The sequence below is a fragment of the Catharus ustulatus genome, chromosome W, assembly GCF_009819885.2.
Source record: "Catharus ustulatus isolate bCatUst1 chromosome W, bCatUst1.pri.v2, whole genome shotgun sequence".
NCBI lineage: Eukaryota > Metazoa > Chordata > Aves > Passeriformes > Turdidae > Catharus > Catharus ustulatus.
This window is the reverse complement of record NC_046261.2, coordinates 1,054,335-1,077,908: the sequence shown is the minus strand read 5'-3', so window position 1 is coordinate 1,077,908 and position 23,574 is coordinate 1,054,335. Positions and strand designations below refer to the sequence as shown.

At 45.7% G+C, this 23,574-nt stretch overlaps 1 protein-coding gene across 3 annotated transcripts in view; it reads right to left on the bottom strand.

Moving 5' to 3' along the window:
• Window positions 1–23,574, bottom strand: part of LOC117005091 (protein FAM219A-like) — a 137,027-nt gene that overhangs the window by 100,950 nt on the left and 12,503 nt on the right. For 2 of the 3 annotated variants that reach the window (XM_033076359.1, XM_033076360.2), the window contains exon 2: window positions 11,305–11,404. In XM_033076359.1, coding sequence (XP_032932250.1) covers window positions 11,305–11,404 — 100 coding nt within the window. Of the gene's footprint in view, window positions 1–11,304; window positions 11,405–19,469; window positions 19,521–23,574 lie in introns of all 3 variants that reach the window. The other variant, XM_033076361.1, reaches the window with a different exon arrangement.

The window sequence follows — 23,574 nt, the reverse complement described above, 5'->3', positions numbered from 1 at the left end:
CCAAGATACCTGTTGATTGTTTGAGGGTTTTTAATTGAAAGCAAAACCTGAAAATCTTGATTTTAAAAAGCGGCCTCTGTTCTGGAGTTAAACTACCCATGCCTGAAAGCATCACTTTAAAAATTAAATATGGTAGTCTGGTTCAAGACATTTTAGCACAGTGTTATTTAATATGTCAAACACTGCTTTTCAGATCAACTTATACCATTATCTGATTTTAATACCTATTTTTCTCCCAAATTTCTAGTTCTACAACCAGTATTTAAAATAAATCATCTAAAATTTTTGTTTTTTGAAAATCTGCTCTTACTTTCAGTCTGGGTAGTGATGGGGGAGCTGAGAGAGGCTGTATTCTGGCATGGTGTGGCTGGTGTTACTTGGGAGTTCCATAGCAGTGAAGAGGGTGCCAGCAGCCTGCAGTTCTGAAACACATGGTGTGATTAAACTCTCTTCTTTTAGCCAGCTGGACATTTACTCATGGCAGAAAGCACTTTTAAACTCTTGAATTTTAGGCTATTGAGTTAGATGGGGGAACTGCATAATTCCTTTAAGAGATATCAACACCTGCTGTCTTGATGGTACCAGTTTCATAGCAGAGAGCAAAGAAGAGGGTATTTTGTTTGGAAAAAGCAGGGGTTATCTTGCATTTAGAGCAGATGGTAGAAAAAATTGAAGTTACAGCAAACATTACATGATGGGTTTGGATTTATGGTAGAATTGCCTTAAAATCCTAATTTTGTCTTGGTAGTTATGAATCATTGTTATATCCTTTGTGCAGTAAGTAAATAGAAACCAATGGACATGATGAAGTCTGTGCTAACTGGAAAAAAAATATACAGTAATTTCACGATTACAAGCCACACTGACTATAAGCCGCATCTCGGGGTGTCAGTAACATTTTTTCTTTGTTCATACACAAGCCACATCCAATTATAAGCCGCTCTGTCTTTCGCAGCGAGGACCCGCGTGCAACAAAGTTGCCAATTAGTAACAGAATCGCGGGATCGGAGTGTTTACTGGCTCGGCTCAGGCCGTGAAGGCTCGGCCCGCTCGGGGTTGCTGACGGGACCAGGTGGCCCAGCTCGGTGGGGTCGCTCGGCGGGGCCGCTCGAGGCCGGCTGCCCCGCAGCGGCAGGCGGGCACGGAGCCCACCGGCACCCGCGGCGGCAGGCGGGGACGGAGCCTGCTGGCACCCGCGGCTGCAGGAGGGGAAGGAGCACCCCCACTCCCGTGGCAGGCGAGGACGGGAGCCTCCCGCCTTCCCCCCGGGCCGCGGGGATGGCAGCACGGAGCCCCCTGCCTCCCCTTGGGCCGCGGGGCCAGCAGGAGGGAGTCCCCTGCCTTCCCCCCGGGCCGCGGGGATGGCAGCACAGGGCCCCCTGTCTCTCCCCCGGGCTGCGCTGCCTGAATGAGGGAGTCCCCCGCCTTCCCCCCCACACACTACTGGCACTGACCCAGCTCCACCCACCACGAAACAGAGTAACCAATTTGTAACAATCGTGAAAAGACGGGTTTTACTGGCAGTTGCTCGATTCGGCACCTCGGTTTTCACTTCCGGGGTTGGAAATGTCAGAAAATTATTCACATATTAGCCGCCTCTGAGTGTAAGCCGCATTTCCGGGGTGGGAGTAAAATTTTAGTCAAAACGGTGCAACTTGTAATCGTGAAATTACTGTACTTAGTTTGTTGCTGCTGCTACTTCTATCCAACTTCCTCACTGTTTAATGCTGTACATCTACCTAACAGAATGTTGTGGTTTAACATAGCTTAGTTTTTAATTAAAGAGAAATTAACACACATTAAGAACCAGCTGCATCACTTACTGTACTTGGCACACTAGGGCTCTGCTGTGCATAGCTGGGTGTAACACTGTGTCATGGTTTAACTCCAGACAGCAACTAAGTACCACACAGCCCCTCACTCACTTCCCCCTTCCCCTCCCTCCCCAGTGGGATGTGGAGGAGAATCAGAAAAAAAAATTAAAACTCCTGGGTTGAGATAAGTACAATTATATAATTGAAATAAAGTAAAATACAACACTAATGATAATAATAGTAACAATTGTAATGAAAAGGCTGCTGAACTCCAGTGAATTGCTCTGCTCCAGTTTCTCTTAATGGCTTTACTGTTTATCTGAGCCTGTGTCATCTACGTTTCATTTATCTCTTCCCTTCTTGCCCATCTATTTCTCCTCCAACTAATCTGCAATAATATCACAACTGCTTTTGTTTCCTCTAAGTGCCATGTCTACACATCTTTTAAATAAGTTTAGAGATGATGACTCAACCATTTCTGTGGACAGCCTCTTCCAATGCTTGATAACCCTTTCAGTGAGGAAATTCTTCCTAATATACAGTCTAAATCTCCCCTTACACCATTTGAGGCCATTTCCTCTCGTCCTATCCCTGGTGAATTAAAGAACTCAAATACAACAGTAAAATTCTGTTAGATCAAACATTCCTTTATTACAGCACTGGAAACGTGCTGGGAATTTTTGCCATGAGTCTGTCCAATGAGACACAGTTTCCTGGGGTTTAAATACATTGTAACACTTAGGATTTCCTCACAGTCACTCCCAGAGTCTGCCCAGTCTATTACATCAGAGGTACCATCTCTAGTATTGTCTTGCTGTTCTTTCATGGAGCAAGGCTGACATCTAGTGTCTTTTTCCTGGTATTATTTTAAGGAGGCTCTTCATCAGAGGATCTTTATTATGGTCTTCATCACCTGCCCTCTGGATGACTCTTCCACGTTGGCAGCTCCCAGTGCATTAATAATTTACTTCTGCTGATCTCTAGTTTCTTATCTTATTGTTCTGTCACTACTAAGACACTACATTTATCTTGAGTTAAAGATAACCCAAAACTCCTCTTACATAAAAAATTCTTTGTTGAATTTGCTTCCTTAGTTAAACCCTCTATTGATTAAGTTTTCTGAGGTGTATAGGTCTCTGGAGTTATTTCCAGCAGGTACAAGCTCAGCTGCTCCTTAATTTTCTTGGGTTTGTTATCTTGTTCTACTAAGTTAAACACACATTTAAGTAACGTTCTGTTAATTTGAAGTTCTGTTACATTTAAGCTCTGTTAAGTTTAGGTTCTGTTAAATTTAAGTTCTGTTAAGATCTGTTAAGCTTAATTTCTGTAAAGTTTAAGTGTTGTTCAGTTTAAGTTCTGGTTTTTTAAGTTCTGCTACGTTTAAGTTCTATTATGATCAATTTCTGTTCAGTTTCAGTAATGTTAAGTTGTTAGGTTTACTTTCTCTTGTGTTTAAGTGATGTAAGGTTTGAGTGAGTATACAGTAATTTCACGAATACAAGTCACACCAATTTGACTAAGATTTTGCTCCTAAACCGGAAATGCGGCCAATACTCAGGAGCGGCTAATATGTGAATAATTTTCTGACATTTACAACCTCAGAAGTGCCAGCCAGAGTGCCGAGCCGAGCTGCTGCAAAGTCGGCATTTTGCGATTGTTACAAATTGCTACTCTGTTGCACCGCGGGTGGAGCCTGGCTGCCTGCAGGTAGCACAGGGGGCGGGGAGAGAGAGGCGGGAGAGCTCCCTCCTTCCCTCCTCTACCACAGCCCGGGGGAGAGACGGGGGGGCCCCGCGCCGCCATTGCCACGGTTCGGGGAGGAGAGGGGGGACCCGGGCCGCCACTGCTGCGGCTCGGGGAGGCGGCAGGGGACCCGGGTCGCCCCTGCCGCGGCTCTGGGAGGCGGTGGGGGACCCAGGCCGCCACTGCCGCGGCTCTGGGAGGCGGCGGGGGACTCGGGCCGCCCCTGCCGCGGCTCAGGGAGGTGGCAGGGGACCCGGGCCGCCACTGCCGCGGCTCTGGGAGGTGGCGGGGGTCTCCATCCCCGCCCGCCACCGCGGGAGCGGGGGGGGGCTCCGTCCCTGCCTGCCACCACAGGGCAGCGCCAGGTCGTGGTGACCGAGCCCAGTGGCAGCGGCGGCTGGCCCCCAGTGGCCCCGCCGAGCGGCAGCGCCGGGCTGGGCTTCCTGGCCCCGTCAGCAGCCCCTAGTGGGCCGAGCCTGCACAGCCTTAGCTGAGCCAGTAAACCCCACCCTGCTGCGGTTCTGTTACTATTTGGCAACTTTGTTGCACGCGGGTCCTCGTTGCGAATGACAGAGCGGCTTATATTCAGGTGCGGCTTATTTATGGACAAAAAACGAAATATTTGCCAACACCCAGGGATGCGGCTTATACTCAGTGCGGCTTGTATTCGTGAATTTACTGTAAGTTCAAGTTCTGTTGAAATATCCTCATTTAAATTACAAGATAAAGGTCTTTTGTTATAAAGATAAGATGGAACTGACTGAAACAATTATGATGACGAATTGGTAAACAACTGTTTAAGAATATAAGATAATAAGTAATGTAAAAATATGTGAAGATGTGGTTTTTTCGATCCTTAATTTCATCGAAGATTCTATGGGCATAAATGTTCTGCATTGGTCAATTCGGATAATTATTCACACCAATCTTTGCTGTTTTATCTCCTATAGGTAGCACAGAGGAATGAGTAACAATTCCAAATTATGGCTCTTATTAATTGTAAGCTGTTTAGTGCTTTCTTTCTTACTCTTATTTTGCTTTATTGTCATATATGCACAGATGTGTGGAAAAATATAATCTCAACTTCTTAGGACAGTTACTGTTGCTGTATTAATGATTCTGAATATGTCATTAATGTCATAGCATGAATTCACTGACTTTTCATAATGGGCATTATCCATAATATATCATTTGAGGTTTCACATATGCATTCCTTTGGTTGTTTTCAGTTTGTTCATGGTACCATTGACTACTTAGCTAAAGATAAATTACAAAGCCAGCTGCTTTACAAACTTTCCCGTACCATTGTGTAGCTATCTGCAAGACATGCATGATTTTAATAGAATTTCCCAACTGCTATTAATAGAGGTTTGTTTGTAGAATATGTTAGGAAGACCCTTCCAATTAAGGCCTTGGCTCTGGCCAAACCCTGGCCCTAGCTGGTCACAAGTATGCCAACAGACTCGGGTGTTTTCTGCACTAAAACTGTACTCAGGTCACTTTGACTTGCTGATTTGGGGTTATAACAGTTGGATCCTCTTTTGAGGTAAATTTGGAAACCATTCCCAGGAATGGTTCTTCAGGTCCTCATTGTGAAATGTCTTGCCAGCTATTGCAGACTCTGGGTGATGGTACAGTATTTAGGCAATTGATGATGTATCGTTCCTAATCACTATCCTTTCTCTTGTGTGCTAATGATTACATGTATTACCTTGCTTATTTTTGCTTGGTGCTTGATGTGAATTTATTGCTTTGTTACATGTATTGCTTTACTTTCATGTTGCCTTCATGTTCATAGTGAGAAATGCGCATGTTATCAAAAAAACAAAGAAGGGGGAATACAGCTCCGCAAGAACGTTTAGATAATGTAATATTTACACTAGAAATTTTGAAAGCAGATCATCAATTTTGTTCCCTGGCAAAGTGATATTGATCTGAAAATTTGCGTGTGGAATCAATTTCTGAAAGTTTTACCTAAGGATCCACAATTGGATGTGCAATGGCAAGGCCTAGCTGATTTAATAACCTAGGGAGAAAGTATGCATGTGTTTTATTGCCAACAGGTCTAAAGTGGTTACCTGCTCGTCTGGACAAACATCGATTGCCACCGAGAAGACGAGGCCCAGTGAGAGGAAAAATTACCTAATTACCATCCAACCCTCGTAGCCAAGGCAGAAGCAGGGGTAGGACTGCCAGGACATGTCTGTGTCTGGAGGCTTACAGAGTCAGCCTGGCAACAGAGGCCTTGTGTCCCACTCCATCCACCATCATGTTATTGTGTTCCTGCTGACCTTTTTCAGTTATTCTCTATTCCATACTTTCAGGAAGACATTCAGTAATGTCAAAGTCAGCATTTCCAGCTACTAGACTCCCTCCTGCCTAAACAGCACGGCCCCTGAGCTCCAGCCATATGAACTTTGGAACAGTAGCCATTTACTTCCACTTCCTGGAGACATTGGACACTATATTTTTGTTTTCCGATGCTGTGGGTCTCTTTGTCAGTGTCATGGTTGCTTTTGATGGGTTTTTATTGATTGCGATCTGTATTCCATGTATCTTATCCTGTGTCCATCAGATGATCAGTAATGGTATTAATAAGATAATGGCCTTACAGGTGCAGACTGTTTTGGCATTAGGGTACATGAACCCTTAGCACAAAAAACAGAGGGAGATGTGTATAGGTAAAACCTTACAAAAAAAGGGTCTTGTTATATTTGTAAAGCCATGGCTCAGGCCTGCTACTTCAACTAAGTAGAAAAGGACTATGGGAATGTGACTCAGATGAATTGGAGGTAGAAAAACAAGTTATATAACCATTATGTGTTCACATCATGGTTTATGGTGGTTGGTTGAATTACATTTGTTGTGCTTAAATGGAATGTAACTGATAAGGGCCTAATTGCTTAGAAAGGCCTGGTTTTTGCAATAAAGAGCTCTCTTGCACCTGCCTGGGGACTCTGGCCTGCCTTTTCCCTTAATTTACAGAGACTTCATTCTGCTCCCTGTCTCTCTCTTCCAGCTCAGCAGGCTGGATACTCACAACTAGTCTTACTATTAAAGACTGGGGCAAAGAAGGCATTAAATATCTCAACCTTCTCCTCATCCTTTGTCACTACGTTTCCCCCTGCATCCAATAAAAGATGGATACTCTCCTTAAGCCTTCTTTTTCTTGTGAATATATTTATAGAAACAATTTTTAATTGTCTTTCATTGTAGTGGTGCAATTAAGTTATTGTTGGGCTTTCTCCCTGCATAATCTAATGACATCTTTGTAGTCATTCTGAGTTGCCTGCCCCTTCTTCCAGAGGTCATAAACTCTCTTCTGTCCTTCCTGTGTTCCAGCCAAAGCTCTTTGTTCAGCCAGGTTGATCTTCCCTGCAGGCTTATCTTTTGGAATGAGGATAGCCTGGTCTTGAGCTTTTTAAGATTTCCTGCTTGAAGAATGTCCAGTGTTCCTGGACTCCTTTGCTCTTTAGGACTGCCTCACAAAGGATTCTGCCAACTAGTCCCCTAAACAGGCCAGAGTCTGCCCTCCAGAAGTCCAAGGTAGCAGTTTTGCTGACCCCCCTTTTTACTTCTCTGAGAATTGAAAACTCGATCATTTCACAATCACTGTGCTTAAGATGGCCTCCAGCCATCACATTACCCACATGTCCTTCTCTGTTCACAAACAGCAGGTCCAGTGGGGCACCTTCCCTAGTTACCAGTTGTCAAAAACTTATCTTCCACACATTCTAAGAGACTGTTTCCTCTCTCCTGTATTGTATTTCCATCAGACTTCTGGTAGGTTGAAATCCCCACTGAGAATGAGGGCTACTGATTGTGAGACTCCTCCCAGTTGCTTATAGAATATTTCTGTCTCCAGTAGGCCTGGTATTATGTAGAACAACCTGTGAGTAAAAAAACCACCAATTCTGCTGGTGACAGCAGTCACATAGCCAGGTATTGATCAGCTGGATCTTCCTGTTTCTTCCAACATCATTCCTTGCAACTAGAAAAACAGAGGAAAAAAATACTTGTGCTCCTGATCCATTAACCAGTTGTCCAAAGGTCCTGAACTCTCTTTTGATTGCCCTTGGACTTCTTATTGCAACTTCATCATTGCTGTTATGATTAAATTTTCTTTGCCAACTTGTTTTTTGTGTCAAAGTCATTAATGAACATATAAATGAAGTGGCTGTTGGACAACTCCATTAGCAATGTCCTTTTTCTGATAGTTTCTCCTTCAACACCACCTGATGTGTTTGAGTTCCTGGGCGTTTTAATCTCTTGACTCTGCTTGAACTCTTAGTTTATAAAACTTATATTTGTTATAGATCTAGATCAAATTACATTTTCATTTAATTTGCATGGATTGAACTTGTCCTTGAATCCAAACCTATTTCCTATGATCAGGTCTTCTATAGCATCTTCGTGACTTATCAAAGCCAAGTCTAAAATAGCACCATTTCCTGACATGTTAGTGAATTTCTGGAGAATATTTTTATTTTTAGTGCCTAGAAATGAAAGAACATGTCAGACTTACCAATCATAGAATTAATTGCTCTCCAACCTGATTCCTGATGTTAAGTTATACAAAACAACTGCTGCAGTATCAATTATCTCTTTAATAACATTACAGAAATCTTTTGGCAGTGGAAAAGGATCATGGTGGCATATGGCATGTTGGAAGTGATAATTTTTTACTAGACTGTGAGTTATGCTATCATTAATACACACTGCTGCTCCCTGCCTTTTCCTGAAAAGTAGCCACTGGTTTCAGAGTGCTCATCACTGAGATTACAGGAAAGATCTACTGTCCCAATGCACTCACTCATATCCAGTATCAGTAGCTCAAGGTCCTCCACTTTGCTGCATAATCTTGCTACATTTATATATTCAACTGACTTCTCCTCCCTAGTCACTCTTCCAGCAAGATCTTACTTCTTCAACCACTTTATTTCCCTTTGCTGTCCACAGGTCTACTCTGTGACATTCCTTTCTGCACTGCCATGACCAGATTTGTGTATCCAGTTTATACTCAGGCAGAACCTTAAGACTTCACAAGCACTTCCCAGCTTTTTCCAGGTGTTTCTTTAAGGTTTCTCTTAGAAATGAGGCAAATACCAGTGTTTGCAGCAGTACTCCAGGTCCTTAGGTAAAACCTATCTATCAGAGAACATGTTGTCATAATTATACACCAATGCCCAAACTTCCCTATATCTTCAAACCTTAGCTGTTTGCTGACCTTCCCTGTCACTCATTTGGTAGTGGACAGAGCTATTCCACTGAACATCTGGGCACTGACTTCTTTCAGAGCCTTACCTAGCATGGCATACAATCATAGAATGGTTTGAGTTGGAAGGGACATTTAAAGGTCATCTAATCCAAACCTCCTGCAATGATCAGGGGCATCTTCAACTAGACTAGGTTGCTCAGTGGCCCATCCTGTCTGACCTTGAATGTTTCCAGGGATGGGGCATTTACAACCTCTCTTGGAAAACAGTTCTAGTGGTTCACCATCCTCATCATAAAAAAATTCATCCTTATATCTAGCCTGAATCTACCCTCTTTAAAACCATTATCCTGGGTTCTGTTGCTAAAGGCCCTATTAAAAAGTCTGTTCCAATCTTTCTTATAAGCCCCCTTTTGGTATTGAGAGGGTGCAATAAGGTCTCCCCAGAGTCTTTTGTTCTCTAGGCTAAACAACCCCAACTCTCTCAACCTTTCCTCATGGGAGAGGTGTTCCATCCTTGTGACCATTTCTGTGGATCTCCTCTGGACCCACTCCAACAGGTCAACCTCAACCAGCTCCACCACCATCCTGTCAGTGTCATTTGTTCTGATGTGAAGGAATAACTAGGGAACTGCTTCCTGTTCCTATGTGAAATTTTCAAGACTTACAGTAATTTCACGACCATAGGGTGCACCGGACTATAAGGCGCAACCCCCGGGAGTCGGTAAATTTTGCAACTTTGTAGATCATATAAGGTGCACTGGACTATAAGGCGCACTTTTTTTTGCCGCGAAGATCTGCGCCATGTGCAACAAAGTAACTAATTAGTAACGGAATCCCAGAATCGTGGAGTTTACTGGCATGTGCTCAAATTGGAAACATTTTAACAGATTGGTGTAGCCTTTAAACGCAGCCCCAAGCGTCCTCCCCGTGCGCGGGGACCGGCACTCCTGCCCGCTCCCGGCTGGCGAGGCAGGGCTTGCAGCTGCCGCGGTTCAGGGTGGCCACAGCTCACACCTCGGGGTTGCTGCGGTTCAGGGCGGCTCAGGACCGTCCGCGGTTTGGGGCAACACGGCGCTGCCTGCTCCCTCTCTCCCTGTGCGGCTCCTGCTGGCCGGGAACTGCCTGCCCCCTCTCTCCCTGTGCGGCTGTTGCTGGTCGAGGGTTGGGTGGTCCCTCTCAGCCCGCGCGGCCGTCGGGGGATGGGACGGGGGGCTGGGCAGTGCCTCTCAGCCCGCGCGGTCACCACTGGCCAGGGGCTGGTCACTCCTGCCCCCCCTCGTGGCTGGGCTCACGGTTCGCACTTTTTTTTTGCAGCGAGGAACTGAGTTGCGTGCAACAAAGTAACGAATTACTGGCAGTTTGCAAACATTTATCACAGACTGGCGTAGGCTTTAAATGCAGCCCCAGGTGCGCTCCCCGTGCCGCGGGCCCCCGCACTCCCACCCGCCCCCGGCACCGGCTGGCATGGTTCGCAGCTCCTGGCTACCACCGCGCGGCCGTGGGTCCCGGCTTCCCCTGCCCGGTGGCCGCAGCTGCCACGGGCCCAGGTACTCCCGCCCGGCGCTGGTTGGTCCACCTCCTCCTCCGCACCATCCGCGCCATGTCGGCGGCGGCGGCTGCTCTCTGCCTCATTCTCCACATCGCGCAGTGGCCAGGGTCGGCTCTCTCCCTCCCCGCGCAGCTCCTGCCGGCCACACCCGCCTGTTCCCCTCGCGACTCGGCGCTCCCACGGCACCGTCTCCCCCCTGCGGCTCCTACTTCTGGGTTGGCAAGTGTCGCAACTTTGTAGATCATATTAAGCGCACTGGAATATAAGGCGCACTTCCGGGTTCGGGCTGAAATTTTAGTCAAAAGGGTGCGCCTTATAGTTGTGAAATTACTGTAGATTCCCATTTTTTATCCATGCTCTGAGCAAAATGTACACTTCCTTTGATCTGTTCCTTGTCAGCTCTTTGAATCTGTGTGGCACAATAGTGGTTCAGATTTTGGAGACAGGACAGTCGTGTGGATTGCTGTCCTCTTGTAAGCATTAGCCTTGTGATGAAGCTGAGTATTGTGCTAATATAATTTTGCTTCCAGAACCTCAAAAATATTGCTCAGAAATAGTACGAGTATTTCTATGTGAACCTTTATAAACCTACAAACCCTACAGCTTACAGTAACACTGCTCTTCCTGGTAGCCCAAGTCTCTGATCCTTTCCCTTTTGTTTGCAGTTATCCTGTCTTCTCTTCTATGCACTCCCTCTATATTATCTTCATTCTTTTCCTGTCCAAAGCCTTGATAAAAATCTGTAGGTTTAAAGAGTTATGTCTTCCTTTCAAGGTATAGTTTTCTTCCTCTACCACAGCCCATGATAAAATATCCTTGCATGTTTACAGAAGAATCACACTGATAAAGTGCTCTGGAGTTGTCTGAGCTGAGCTGGCATGCTCAGCCATATACATGAAGATCTGCATATGGTCCCACAAGCACCTCACCATATTTCAGACCTTGGATTCAGCCTTTTTACTCTCCATCAGCAGACTCACCTAACTTCACTTGAAGAGGGGATGGCTTACAGTTCATGGCTACAGTCTCTCCTTCTCTCATACTGCAATCTCTGTCCAAAATAGATGCAGCTGTTGGATCCTGTTGAGAAAGAAAATGAAAAACAGAATAATTTAGCTATAAGTTCTGCAGTCTGTTCTCTGACTGTTAGGTGAGTCCATTCCCACCCACATTCAGAGGGAACAGAGAACATGCCAATGTTTTGAATGGCTGACACCTAGGGAAACCTAGACAAAATTTTGGAAGCATGTTTAGTATGCTTACAGTACTCCTGAAAACACCTGAAATCTCCAGTCCCTCTTGGAGAGGAGTAAAGAAGCCTGTAGTTCCCAACCCAGATGTATTTGGTTTTGGCTAACTGGAAAGATTTAATTTCAGTATGTCAGCACAGCATTTTTTACTGTCACTGAAATCCCCCTGAAAACCAAAGTTCCTCAAACACGGAGTCCACCCCATTATGCCTACTTGCAGACAAGTTAATTCAGGTAGTTTTTTATTCTATGGTACAGCATAGCAGAGGATTCAGATATACAGAGTGCCAATTCAGGTAGCTCCAGCACTGATAAAAAGATGATTTTTGAGTAGTCTTGGGAATCCGGAGAGGTGCCAGTTGACTGGAAGCTGGTTAACATCATCCTGATTTTCAAGAAGGGCAAGAAGGAGGACCCTGGAAACTACAGGTCTGTCAGTCTCAGTTCAGTGACCAGTAAAATAATGGAAAAGATTATTCTGGGAGGTGTTGACACATGGAGAATGCAGTCTTTGGTCACAGTCAGCATGGCTTCATAAGGAGAAAGTCCAGCTTGTCGAACCTGATTTCCTGCTATGACAGGGTAACACACCTAGTTGATCAAGGGAAGCCAATAGATGTAATCATTTTTAATTTCAGTAAAGCTTTTGATATTGTGTTGCACAGTATCATTCTGGACAAAATGTCCAGCACATAGCTGAATAACCATGTTATATGATAGGTGAACAACTGGTTCAGGAGCCGGGCACAGAAAGTCAACAGGGTTACATCAGACTAGAGTTTGGTCATTAGTAGGGTTCCACAGGGCTCCATCCTAGGCCCAGTTGTCTTCAATATCTTCATTAATGACTTGGATGCAGGACTCAAAGGAACACTAAGCTTGCTGTTGACTCCCTTAAGGACAGAGAGGCCCTACAGAGACACCTTAACAAATCACCAACCATATGAAGTCTAACAAGTGCAAGTGCCAGATTCTGCACCTGGGATGGGGCAACCCTGGATGCATGTACAGACTGAGCAACAAGAGGTTGGAAAACAGCACTGGGAAAAGGGAGCTGGGGGTCCTGGTTGATGGCAAGTTGAATATGAGTCAGCAGTGCCCTGGAAGCCAGGAGGGTCACCTGTGTCCTGGGGTACATCAAGCACATCATCATCAGCCAGTCAACGGAGGTGATTGTCCAGCTCTACTCTGCACTGATGTGTCCTCATCCTGAGCACTGTGTGCAGTTTTGGGCACAAAAATATAAAAGACTACTCTATTGGAGAGCACCTAAAGGAGGGCCACAAGGATGGTGAAGGGTATGGAGGGGAAACCTTATGAGGAGCGGCTGAGGCCACTTGGTTTGTTCAGCGTAGAGAAGAGGAGACTGAGAGGAGACCTCATGGTGGTCTTCAACATCCTCATGAGGTGAAGTTGAGGGGCAAGCACTGATCTCTTCTCTCTAGTGACCAGTGACAGGACTCGAGAGAATGGCCTGAAATTGTTTCAATGGAGGTTTATGTTCGATATCAGGAAAACTTTTTTCACCTAAAGGGTGGTTGAGCACTGGAACAGGCTCCCCAAGGAAGTGGTCACAGCACCAAGCCTGACAGAGTTCAAGAAGCATTTGGACAAAGCTCTCAGGCACATAGTGTCATTCTTGGGCTGTTCTGTGCAGGGCCAGGAGTTGGACTAGATGATCCTGATGAGTCCATTCCAAGTCAGCATATTCTATGATTCTATTTTATGATTCTATGATATTCAAACTCCTTTAATGGCAAAAGTCAAACTTCTTAGAACTGTCTCTATTTAGCACTATAGTAAATAAAATTGGTTTTCAAACGTATTCACTTCTTCCCACTAGAAGCTAGAAACTAAATTAAACATGGATATGGATATATATATATACAGGGTGTGTAAGATGGTAAGTGGCAGGCCACCACCTGTGTCCAGGCTTCCCAGATAAGAACACTTTCTCTAACAGTCTGGGAAAAGGAAGGATACAGCTGCTTTTCAAAAGCATGACTCCAAAAGTTGGATGCTTCCTGGTAGTACTGAAGACAGCTAAGTCCTTAGAGCCTGTGGGAAAATGACTGAGGACCCTGTGGACAGGTAACTGGGATTACAATTGGAAGAAACTGAAGAGTTGTATTGGCATCAACACGAATTATAACAGTACAGAAATTATACAGTAAATCAGTTGTTGCTCCCTGGATGGAATGTGGTTGACATGACTTGAAACCTATTCCATGTTGATTCCCCATACACACACATCTGCTAAGGGTGATGGAATGAATGGAGGGTGGAGCAGAGTAGAGGAACCATGGCCAGACTCTGTGGAAATCCTTGAAGGGAAGGGAACTCGATGGTACTTTACAGCTGATAAACCACATAACACCTGTCAGTCAGGGGCAATAGGGGAAGACGTCCTACTGCTGAGCCAACAACTGTGGGGAAATCCCTCTCCTTAGATGAACTTCCTTCATTAACGCCTAATAATAATAATGCATACCTCCATCCCAAAGTTACCAGCCTCCAAGGTATGACCACCCCTCACTGGGCATGCGCTCTACATTCTTTTTGACTGTATCTTTAAAAGTGAAGCTACAGGATTTTACCCAAATCAGTAACAAAGGTATGCATGACTAGAGCCACTCAAGATTCACCTAAACACAAAGAAATAGTATAAAAATAAGTCAAGAATGGGGGGAAAGTTGGGGAAAACTCCATCGTAATTTCTGGGACCAGTTGATGGGTTGAACCTGCCTTCTCTCCCATAGGGATGCCTATTGGGTAAGAATCATACTCTATGCATGCACTGAACATTTTGTTATTTAGAATTAGAGCTTGCCTGTTGTGTTGGTTTTGCACGGTCTGATTTTTCATAGCGGGGGGGCCACAGAGGTGGCTTCTGTAAGAAACTGCTAGAAGCTTCCACCATGTCTGGCAGAATCAATCTCTGATTGCTCTGAAGATGGACATTCTACTGGCCAAAGCTGGGCCAATTAGAAAGGTTGGTAATGCCTCTGTGATAACATATTTAAGAAAATCCAAACAAAGTGGGTCACGTGCAATTTTTTCTTCTAGTCAGAGAATAGGAGGAGGTAAGAAAATTGAGGGAAAACAACATGGCAACACCACAGTCAGTGAAGAAGGAGGGGGAGGAAGTGCTCCAGGTGTCAGAATCAAGATTCCTCTGCCAGTCATGGCGATGACCATGGTGAAGAAGGCTGTCCCCCTGCAGCCCATGGAGATCCACAGGGGATGCAGAGATTCACCTGCAGCCTGTGGGGGAGGTGGTCATGCTGGAGTGGGTAGATGTCTGGAGGAGGTTGTGATCCAGTGGAAGACCCATTGGAGAGAGAGGGCCCTTGCTTCCAGGCTGAAGGAGCCTGTCTTTGGAGGACTGCACCCTGTGGAAGAGTGATCCACACTGCAGCAGTTTTGGGAGGACTGTGTGCCCGTGGGAGAGACTCACGTTGCAACAGTTTTGGGAAGACTGTTGCTTGAGAGATTTGAACCAGACTGGAGAAGTTTGTGGAGCACTGTCTCCCATGCGAGGGACCCCTCAGTGTAGCAGGAGAAGGACTCCTCTCCGTGAGTAGCAAAAGAAAACCTCGGGTGATGAACTGACCAAACCCCCATACCCTGTCTCCCTGCACTGTCAGTGGGAAGGAGGGAGGGGGCTGGGGGAAGAAAAGGTGTTTTAAGGGCCTATTTTACTTCTCATTATCCTCCTCTGACTCTGTTAGTAATAAATTCTCTTTGCAACCTTAAGTTGAGCCTGTTTTGCCCTTGAAGTATTTTCTCACAGTCCTTAGCTCAGCTCAGCTCCCAGTTTACTATAATTTGGAAATTAAGGGTTTCTCAGGCAAAAGGTATGGGTTTAGGAATAACAGTTCTTTACTGATATATCTACAAGACAAACAAGAACAACATCAGCTATGAACAGATCAGTGACAAAACAGAACGAAACTCAGTCTCAGTCCTTTTGTCCAGTCAGGCGCCTTCCTCCTCCACACGGTCCCAGTGGAGTGGGGGCGGAGTGGCTTTTTTTCTCTTCTCTCAGTCATGGGAACTGCAGGAGCAGGCAGGCGGCAGTGGCAGGGGGGTCCCAGGTGGGAGAAGGGTGAAGGAAAAGAAACCTCCGCTCACCGTTTGCGTCCCGGTTCTCAGTGCTGTTCTCAGAAGCAGGAAGCTGTAGCAGTGTCGGAGTGCAGGGTCGCACCACGGAGAAAAAAGAATTTCTCTCCTCCGCGTTTGGGCCGACGAGCGCGAGTGGCTCCTCGCAAGGACAAAGTCATTTATGGCTATTCATTCCCATTCCTCTCTTTTGTCTTGAGTAATTAGAAAACAGGGAATTGCCCGGGCCAGGTTCCTTTGACATGCTAATGGGAAAAATTTTCTCCACTGACGGAAAGAGTAAAAACTCCCCCAACCCCCAACATAATGCCATCCCCAGGGGCGGGCAGTGTGCCTGGGGCTGACTAGCTAGAAGGACTGCAGCTAGTCAGGGAAAGAACTTTTAGATTAGATAAAATAAACCACCTCTGGAAACAACAGAAGATGTCTCCCGACTCTTTCTCTGGTGCTCAGGTTGGGACACAGAGACTCTAAAACATACAGAGGTGGTCAGTTCAGGTTCAACAGAGACACCACCAGCCACAACACTCCGCTAGAACCTCTCCAGTAGCTCCTTGTCTTTCTTGTGCTGAGGAGCCCAGAACTGAACACAGTACTCCAGATGAAGCCTCACTGGAGCTGAGTAGAGGGGAACAATCACCTCCCTTGACTTGCTGGTCACACTCTTCCCAATTTACCCCAGGATACCATTGGCCCTCCTGGCCACAAGGGCACTCTGCCATCTCATAGTGAACTTGTCATGCACCAAGACTACCAGGTCCTTCTTTGCAGAGTTGTTCTCTAATAGGTTAGCCCCCGACCTGCACTGGTACTTGAGGTTATTCCTCCCCAGGTGCAGGACCCTACACTTACTCTTGTCGAACCTCATTAGGTTTCTCTCTGCCCAACTCTCCAGCCTATCAAGGTCCCACTGAATGGCAGCACAGCCTTCAGGTGCATCAGCCACTCCCCACAGTTTCATATCCTCAACAAACTTGGTGAGGGTACATTCTATCCTTTCATCCAGGTCACTGGTAAACAAGTTGAATTAGACCTGGCCCAGCATTGATCCCTGTTGGATGCCACTGACTACAGGCCTCCAATTGGATTCCACTCCACTTAGATCTTAAGAGCGATGATAGCTTGAAGCTTAAATTGTACTTGACTTATTGTCCTGCGTGACCCAAAAAATGTGTGTTGTATTCCATAGCACCTCTATGCCAACCTGCCCAAGATTGTTACTGTCCCTTTAAGACCCAGGGGCCAGAAGCAGAACCGGAGTGGTTTACCCTGGGTTTGCAGAGACAGGGGTTCTGGAGGGTCTCTTTAAGAGACAGGGAAGACTCACACAGAGTACACTTTTGGTTCTGTATAGGTTTTGGAGTGGAGGTAGAGTTCTATTTTTGTTTCTCTCCAGGCTACTGATGAGATTTGTCTGGGGCAGGATCTCTGAGCCAGGTAGCTGTGAGGCAGACCTCTTTTGTTTCTCTCCAGGCATTGGAGAATTTTGAAACATTTTTTTGGCCACTGTTGCTGGGGCAGCCCCCACTTCTGGAGCTGGGGAGAATGTTTTCATCAGACCTTTTTCACTGTTGCCACTCAAGATGATTATTCCGGGACATTGGACTCTCTCACTCCACAAGTTTTTCAGTCTTTGCCCCAGTATTTTGCAACACCCAACTGCTGATGAAACTACTTCCGCTGGGAAAGCCCCTGTTGGGTGGCATGGAGCAAGCAGCCCAGCAGCATTGACTCTTGTTTTTGGACAAAATAATAGTTCTTCCAGGTTTTTGTTTTGTCCCTGTTCCTTGTTAGTTGTTGTTTAGGGGAGGAGGGAGTTCTGCAATCACAGACGTTTGGTTGCTGGGTTGTTTTTCCTTTGTCCTCTCTCTCCACCATGTGGTCTGCAGAAGGGGGGTTCTCTGCCATCCAGTCTTTGAGTTCTGGTCCATGTGGCCTGTTACTTTTTTTAGCAAACTCTTATCTTTACACTTATATCTTCTCCCACTCATCTCTTCTTATTGGTGTGTCTGGGATTACAATCAAGATGTGATAAAAGGTATCTATTCTATCACCACCTGTTGAGGGTGGGGGCACTGATCCTTATCTCAACGGCAGATATTCTGCTAATGAGCCATCCATTGAAACCAGGCGGGGCATTGTTCTTTATCTTTTCACAACCAATCCTTCCTCCAGCGAGCCATTTTCTGCAAATGGCCCATTGAGTCCCACTGTGTGACTGATAAAATTACTTCATCCCATTGGAAGTTGTTCCAGCCAGGGGCAAGACCCCAACATTTCTTACCAAGATAAAACAGAGGTTTTGGGACACTTAAGGGAGCCCCTTTCTCCACTGGACTCCAGAGGAAAACCGGATTTCTCCACATCACCACTGGACCTCCGGAAGGAAACTGCACCTTCTGCAGGAGCACTGCTTCAATTGAATCACATCTGTCACTGCAGGAGGATGCAGCCACCATTTAATGGGACTGCTACCAACACCCTGCCTGACGGGGTGTCATGTTGTACTCTGACTTTGTCAGGGTTTGGGGTTTGTTTCTTTGTAGTACTGTATTTCTATTTTAATTTCCCTAGAAAAGAACTGTTATTCCTAATTCCCATATCTTTGCCTGAGAGTCGCTTGATTTCAAAATTCTAATAATTTGGAGGGAGGGGGTTTACATCCACCATTTCAAAGAGAAGTTTCTGCCTTTCTCAGCAGACACCTGTCCTCCAAACTAAAACAGCAACTTTTTGTTCTTTGTCCGTATATAAGCTGCACTTGATTATAAGTCGCACTTTGGGTTCGGACCAAAATTTTAGTCAAAATGGTGCGGTTTATAATCATGAAATTACTGTACATTGACTCCTAATCTATACTATTTCAGTTCTAGCTGTAATATAGGTACCTTTTATCATGCACTGATTTTTTATCTACTAGTAGTTCTTTTTTTTAATCCTGTGTAGTAAGTAGTCTGTTTAAAGTCTTCTGTCTGGTAATTTTGTGTCTATTAAATAAATAATTCATTTTGTAATAGACCTAATTGGTCATTCTTAAGAACTTGTGAGCAAGAACCATTTGGAGTGCAGTCTGTCTCAAAGAGAGCTACTGCCAGAAATCTGAGTGACAGGCAGGACTTGTCTAAGCTCGTCTCCATTTGTAACAATATGCCATTTCCATGTGATGAAAACTATGTCCCATATAACTTGTTGTATTCATATCTGTTTTAACACAGTTCTACCCTCAGCAGGTACTGGTAGCATGTACAGTAATACTCACCTACAGAATGGAGGTGCCTAGATCTCACCTTAAGCTTAGATACACAATACTCATACATTTAGAACAGCAACCGACTAGCCATCCATTACTTGTGACGTGCATCAGACTAACTATCATCTTCCCAGTAATATTCTGCAGAGAGGAAGATTTGGTTAATTATATCTATGCAGCAATATTTGGTCTCAGTGTTCAAACTCAGTTATGACGAGTTCCTCTTGTGTTATCAGCTGGTCATGGTCTTTTTAAGGTTCAACATCTCTCTGCCATACAAATCACCTCTGCAGGATCAGCTACATGTCCCAGGATAGATGTCTTTGCTCTGAAGTAGTTTATTTTATACAGCTGTCAAGTTAAAAAATTTTCTTCAAGATCCCCTGAAGCAGGAGTAGATTGTCTCTGGAATTATGTTCTTCAGGAGTTAGCATTGCCTGGCATGTCAGCTAACACTGGGGAAATTTTATGCCTGAGGTGTTCTTGCACTCCTTTCTGTCCCAAGCTCCGACAATTTTCCTACCTCCAGACTGGCCATGGTGCTGCATCATCATGGCAGAGGCTTTCAGGTCATCTGCAAAAAGAAATTGAGGGTTTTCTGAGCCCATTATTCAGGTTCTCTGGTGATCACTGAAATGATCGATGTGAGACAAACCAGGCTGGCTTCTTGCGGGACACACAGCAACGAAGACAATATCCTGGGACAGCACACATCTGGTGAGTGAAGAGGTCTAGAACCGCAGAACAGAAACGTGACGTAGAAAGGCACACATGTGAAGGCTGGCATACACAGAAAGGCACACGTCATGAAAAATACAACGTAGAACATAAACGCAGTGTTGAAGGGCATGTGTGAACGACGCACAAGTGGAAAAGCATGCACCACAAAAGATACGCCATAAGAGATGCGACGCGGAAAGGCACACACTTGGAAGACACATGAGCGGAAAGGCATGGTTGCGAGAAGAAAGTCGAAACTATAATTTTAAAGAGGTGAGACATTGAGAAAATATGGGAGCACATATCTGCACAGAAGAAAAAGCTATAGTAAATATGCGGATCATCATGCTGGGAAAAAGAGGGAAAAAATATACAATAATTTCACAATTATAAGCCGCACCATTTTGACTAAAATTTTGCTCCCAACCTGGAAATGCGGCTTACAATCAGGAGTGGTTAATATATGAAAAAAGTTTTGAAATTTCCAAACTCAGAAGTGCAAGCTGAGGTGCCGAGCCGAGTACCTGCCAGTAAAACCCGGGATTGCGCAATTGTTACAAATTGGTTACTCTGTTGCGCGGCAGGTGAAGGTGGGTTCCGTGCCGGAAGCGCAGGGGGGGAGGCGGGGGGCTCCCTCCTGCCGGCCCTGCGGTCCGGGGGGAGGTGGAGGTTCCGTGCTGCCGGCCCCGTGGCCCAGCGGGGAGGCAGGGGGCTCTGTGCTGCTGGCCCCGCGGCGGGGGGAGGAGGCGGGGGTTCCGTGCCGCCGGCCCCACGGCCTGGGGGAGAGGTGGGGGGCTCCATGCTGCCAGCCTCGCGGCTGCCGGGGGAGGCTCCGTGCCTCCCTCCTGCTGCCGCCGTGGGTGCAAGCGGGCTCTGTGCCTCCCTCCCGCCGGCACCGCAGGGCAGCACCAGGCCAGGGTGAGCGATCCCGCGATTGTTACTAATTCGTTACTTTGTTGCATGCAGATCCTCCCTGCGAACGAAAATGTAGCTTATATTCTGGTGCGGCTTATATCTGGACAAAGACCTAAATGTTGCCTACACCCGGACATGCGGCTTATAATCAGGTGTGGTTTGTAATCGTGAAATTACTGCAAGTATATGCTAAAAACTCTGTGTTGGGGATTGGGTTTTTTTTTTTTTGGTTTGTTTTTTTTCTCCCCCTTTTCTCTCTGTGGAATTTTCCCATTGTAATGCTAAAAAAACTTGTGGGCTACACCCTAGCACGGAGGCTTGTAACAGGGGGCAGGGGGAAGAAAGAGAACACTACAAGACCGGGGGGGACAGGTAAAGGAGAGGTGGGGGCAGCTGCTGCTCTCTTTTTCACCCGTGGAGTTGGAGGAGGAGGACTGCCGCCGCTGCCCAGCACCTCCGCCATCCCAGCACCAGCACAGCTGCCCTTGCCCAGCTCCAGCCATGCTACTGCCCTCCCATTTTCAGTCTGACACCTCTGAGCACCCTGCTGAGCACTGTGTCCAACACTGTGAGCAAGGGAGTCTCTCCTCCATCCCTCTCCCACCTGGGACACTGCCGCCATCGGCCCTCAACCCTCCACAGCTGTGTGGGACCTGCCCTGCCCCCCCACCACCCGTAACTCAGCACAGGGAGAGGGTGTCTGCAGCCGAAAAGGACTGGAACTGAGTTACTGTTCTGTTTTGTTGTCAATTTTCATAGCTGTTGTTGTTTTTGTTTGTCTTGTTAGATATATTAGTAAATAACTGTTATTCCTAACCCCATATCTTTGCTTGAGAGCCCCTTAATTTCAAAATTATAATGAATTGGAGGGAGGGGGATTCACACTCTCCATTTGAGGGAGGAGCTCCTGCCTTTCTTGGCAAATAGCTGTCTTTCAAACCAGGAAACTCTGTTAGTATGGTGTAAAAAATGAGTGCTGCCCTGATTTAACAAATGTGTTTAATATAGATAACTGGGAGCAGACGGGCGAGTTAATTATTGAGTCCGCTTCCCGGGGTGATGAAACAGCAAAAAATATCATGAGTACATGGAGATTGGTCTTGGACACTTTAAAAATGAAAAAGGCAGAAAGGGATGCGGCAATGGAAGCTCCCCACCTACCTAATGCCAGAAAAGGAATTGAGGGGGAGACATGGCACCAAGCTCGCATAAAAGAAAGGGGGGCAAAGAGGCGAACCTGGAACTGCTGACCACAGAGCCGGCTGCACATGCACAGTGTGCAGGATAGGCTGCAGCGCCACCTGTATTTCCTTCTGCACCCCCTTTTTCCACAAACCCAGTTTATCCCCCATTGGCTGCAGATAACTGGAATGATAAGGATAAGCTTATGCCAACAGCTCCACAGTTATTTGATATGCCTGTTCCCCAGTCACAACCAAACAGACATGGAGAACCTCATCCTGTAATCAATTTAAGAGACCCAAATAAGAGAGGATCCATCTGTCACACTCCTGCCAATTCTCAGGAAGATGTCTTTACTATGCAACTGGTATCAGTCACTATTTCTGCATATGATCCAGTTAGCTTTTGGAACCACATGAAGCTAATGGCTGTAGCTAATGGAGACCTTGAATGCACAGAGCAAATCTCTGTGCCCATGCCTGCAGGTGGCATAGAGCCAATGAATAATACAATTGGAGCACTTCCAGTAATATGGAATAATAGGACCGTGACTTCCTGAGCTGTGCCAATTAGCTGCAAAACATGGTCTTGCATCCCTCACTGTAAAGAATATGCTAAGATTCTTAGCTATGGAGGAGATGACACCTTTTGATATAAAACAAATAGCAAAACTACTTTGTACTACGGTTCAGTACATGATGTTTAAATCTATCTGGTGAAGGACATCAGAGGAAAGAGCCTTAGCAAATTTTAATCTGTCACAAGATGATCCACGATATGGTGTTGGACTTGCGCAGCTCATGGGGTTGCCTCCCATGGAAAACCCACTGCTACAAGTGTGATTACATCCTTTAATATTGGAACAAGCAAGAGAATTAGGAATACAAGCAGTAATGAGTCGTTCACATGTCCACACCATCTCAGAGCTATGCTACCATTAAACAGGGTCCTAAAGAACCCTATATGCAATTCATAGAGCTAATGCAAGATGCAATGGAAAAACAAATAGCAACTAATGATGCAAAAGTACAACTAATACTTCAACTAGCTATAGATAATTCCAATGATGATTGCAGAAAAAATTATTGACATGATGCCTAAAAAAGCCCCTTCTTTAGATGATATGATTGATACATGTGCTAAAGTGGGGACTGAATCTTTTAACATGGGTTCATTAGCTGATTCTTTTGCAGCTGCACTAAAATTAACACACCAATGCCATGGTTTTGGACACCCAGGTCATATAAGAGAAAATTGTCCCCCTAAGCAAAATTCATTGGGGACACACCAGAAACAGAGACTTGTGTCTATGGTGGAAAACTGCAACCGATGTGGAAGGTCTGGTCATTCTGCCAAGCAATGTAAGTCTAAATTCCATGCTAACGGACAATTTCTTGGTAAGCAGGGAAACTGCAGCAAGAGCACAACTCACAGGGAGGGCAAGAGGGGCAGCTGGCATGGATGTTTCCACTGCTGACTCAGTCACTATAAATTCACTGAAGGTACATAAAGTTCCCCTTGATGCTTATGGGCCTATAGGGAAAGGATTAGGTGCATTAATATTAGGATGATCAAGTACCACATTACAAGGCAATTTTGTCCACCCTAGAGTTATAGATGCAGACTATACTGGACAGATATGTGCTGTGGTATCAACACCTACTCCCCCTGTAACCATTCCAGCTAAAACACACATTGCTCAACTTGTACCTTTTAAGTCTTGTGTATCTAAAACAGACTCAGAGCTGCGAGGAAACCAAGGCTTTGGATCGACAGAAGAACCTCAAGCATATTAGACTCAGGTCGTGTTG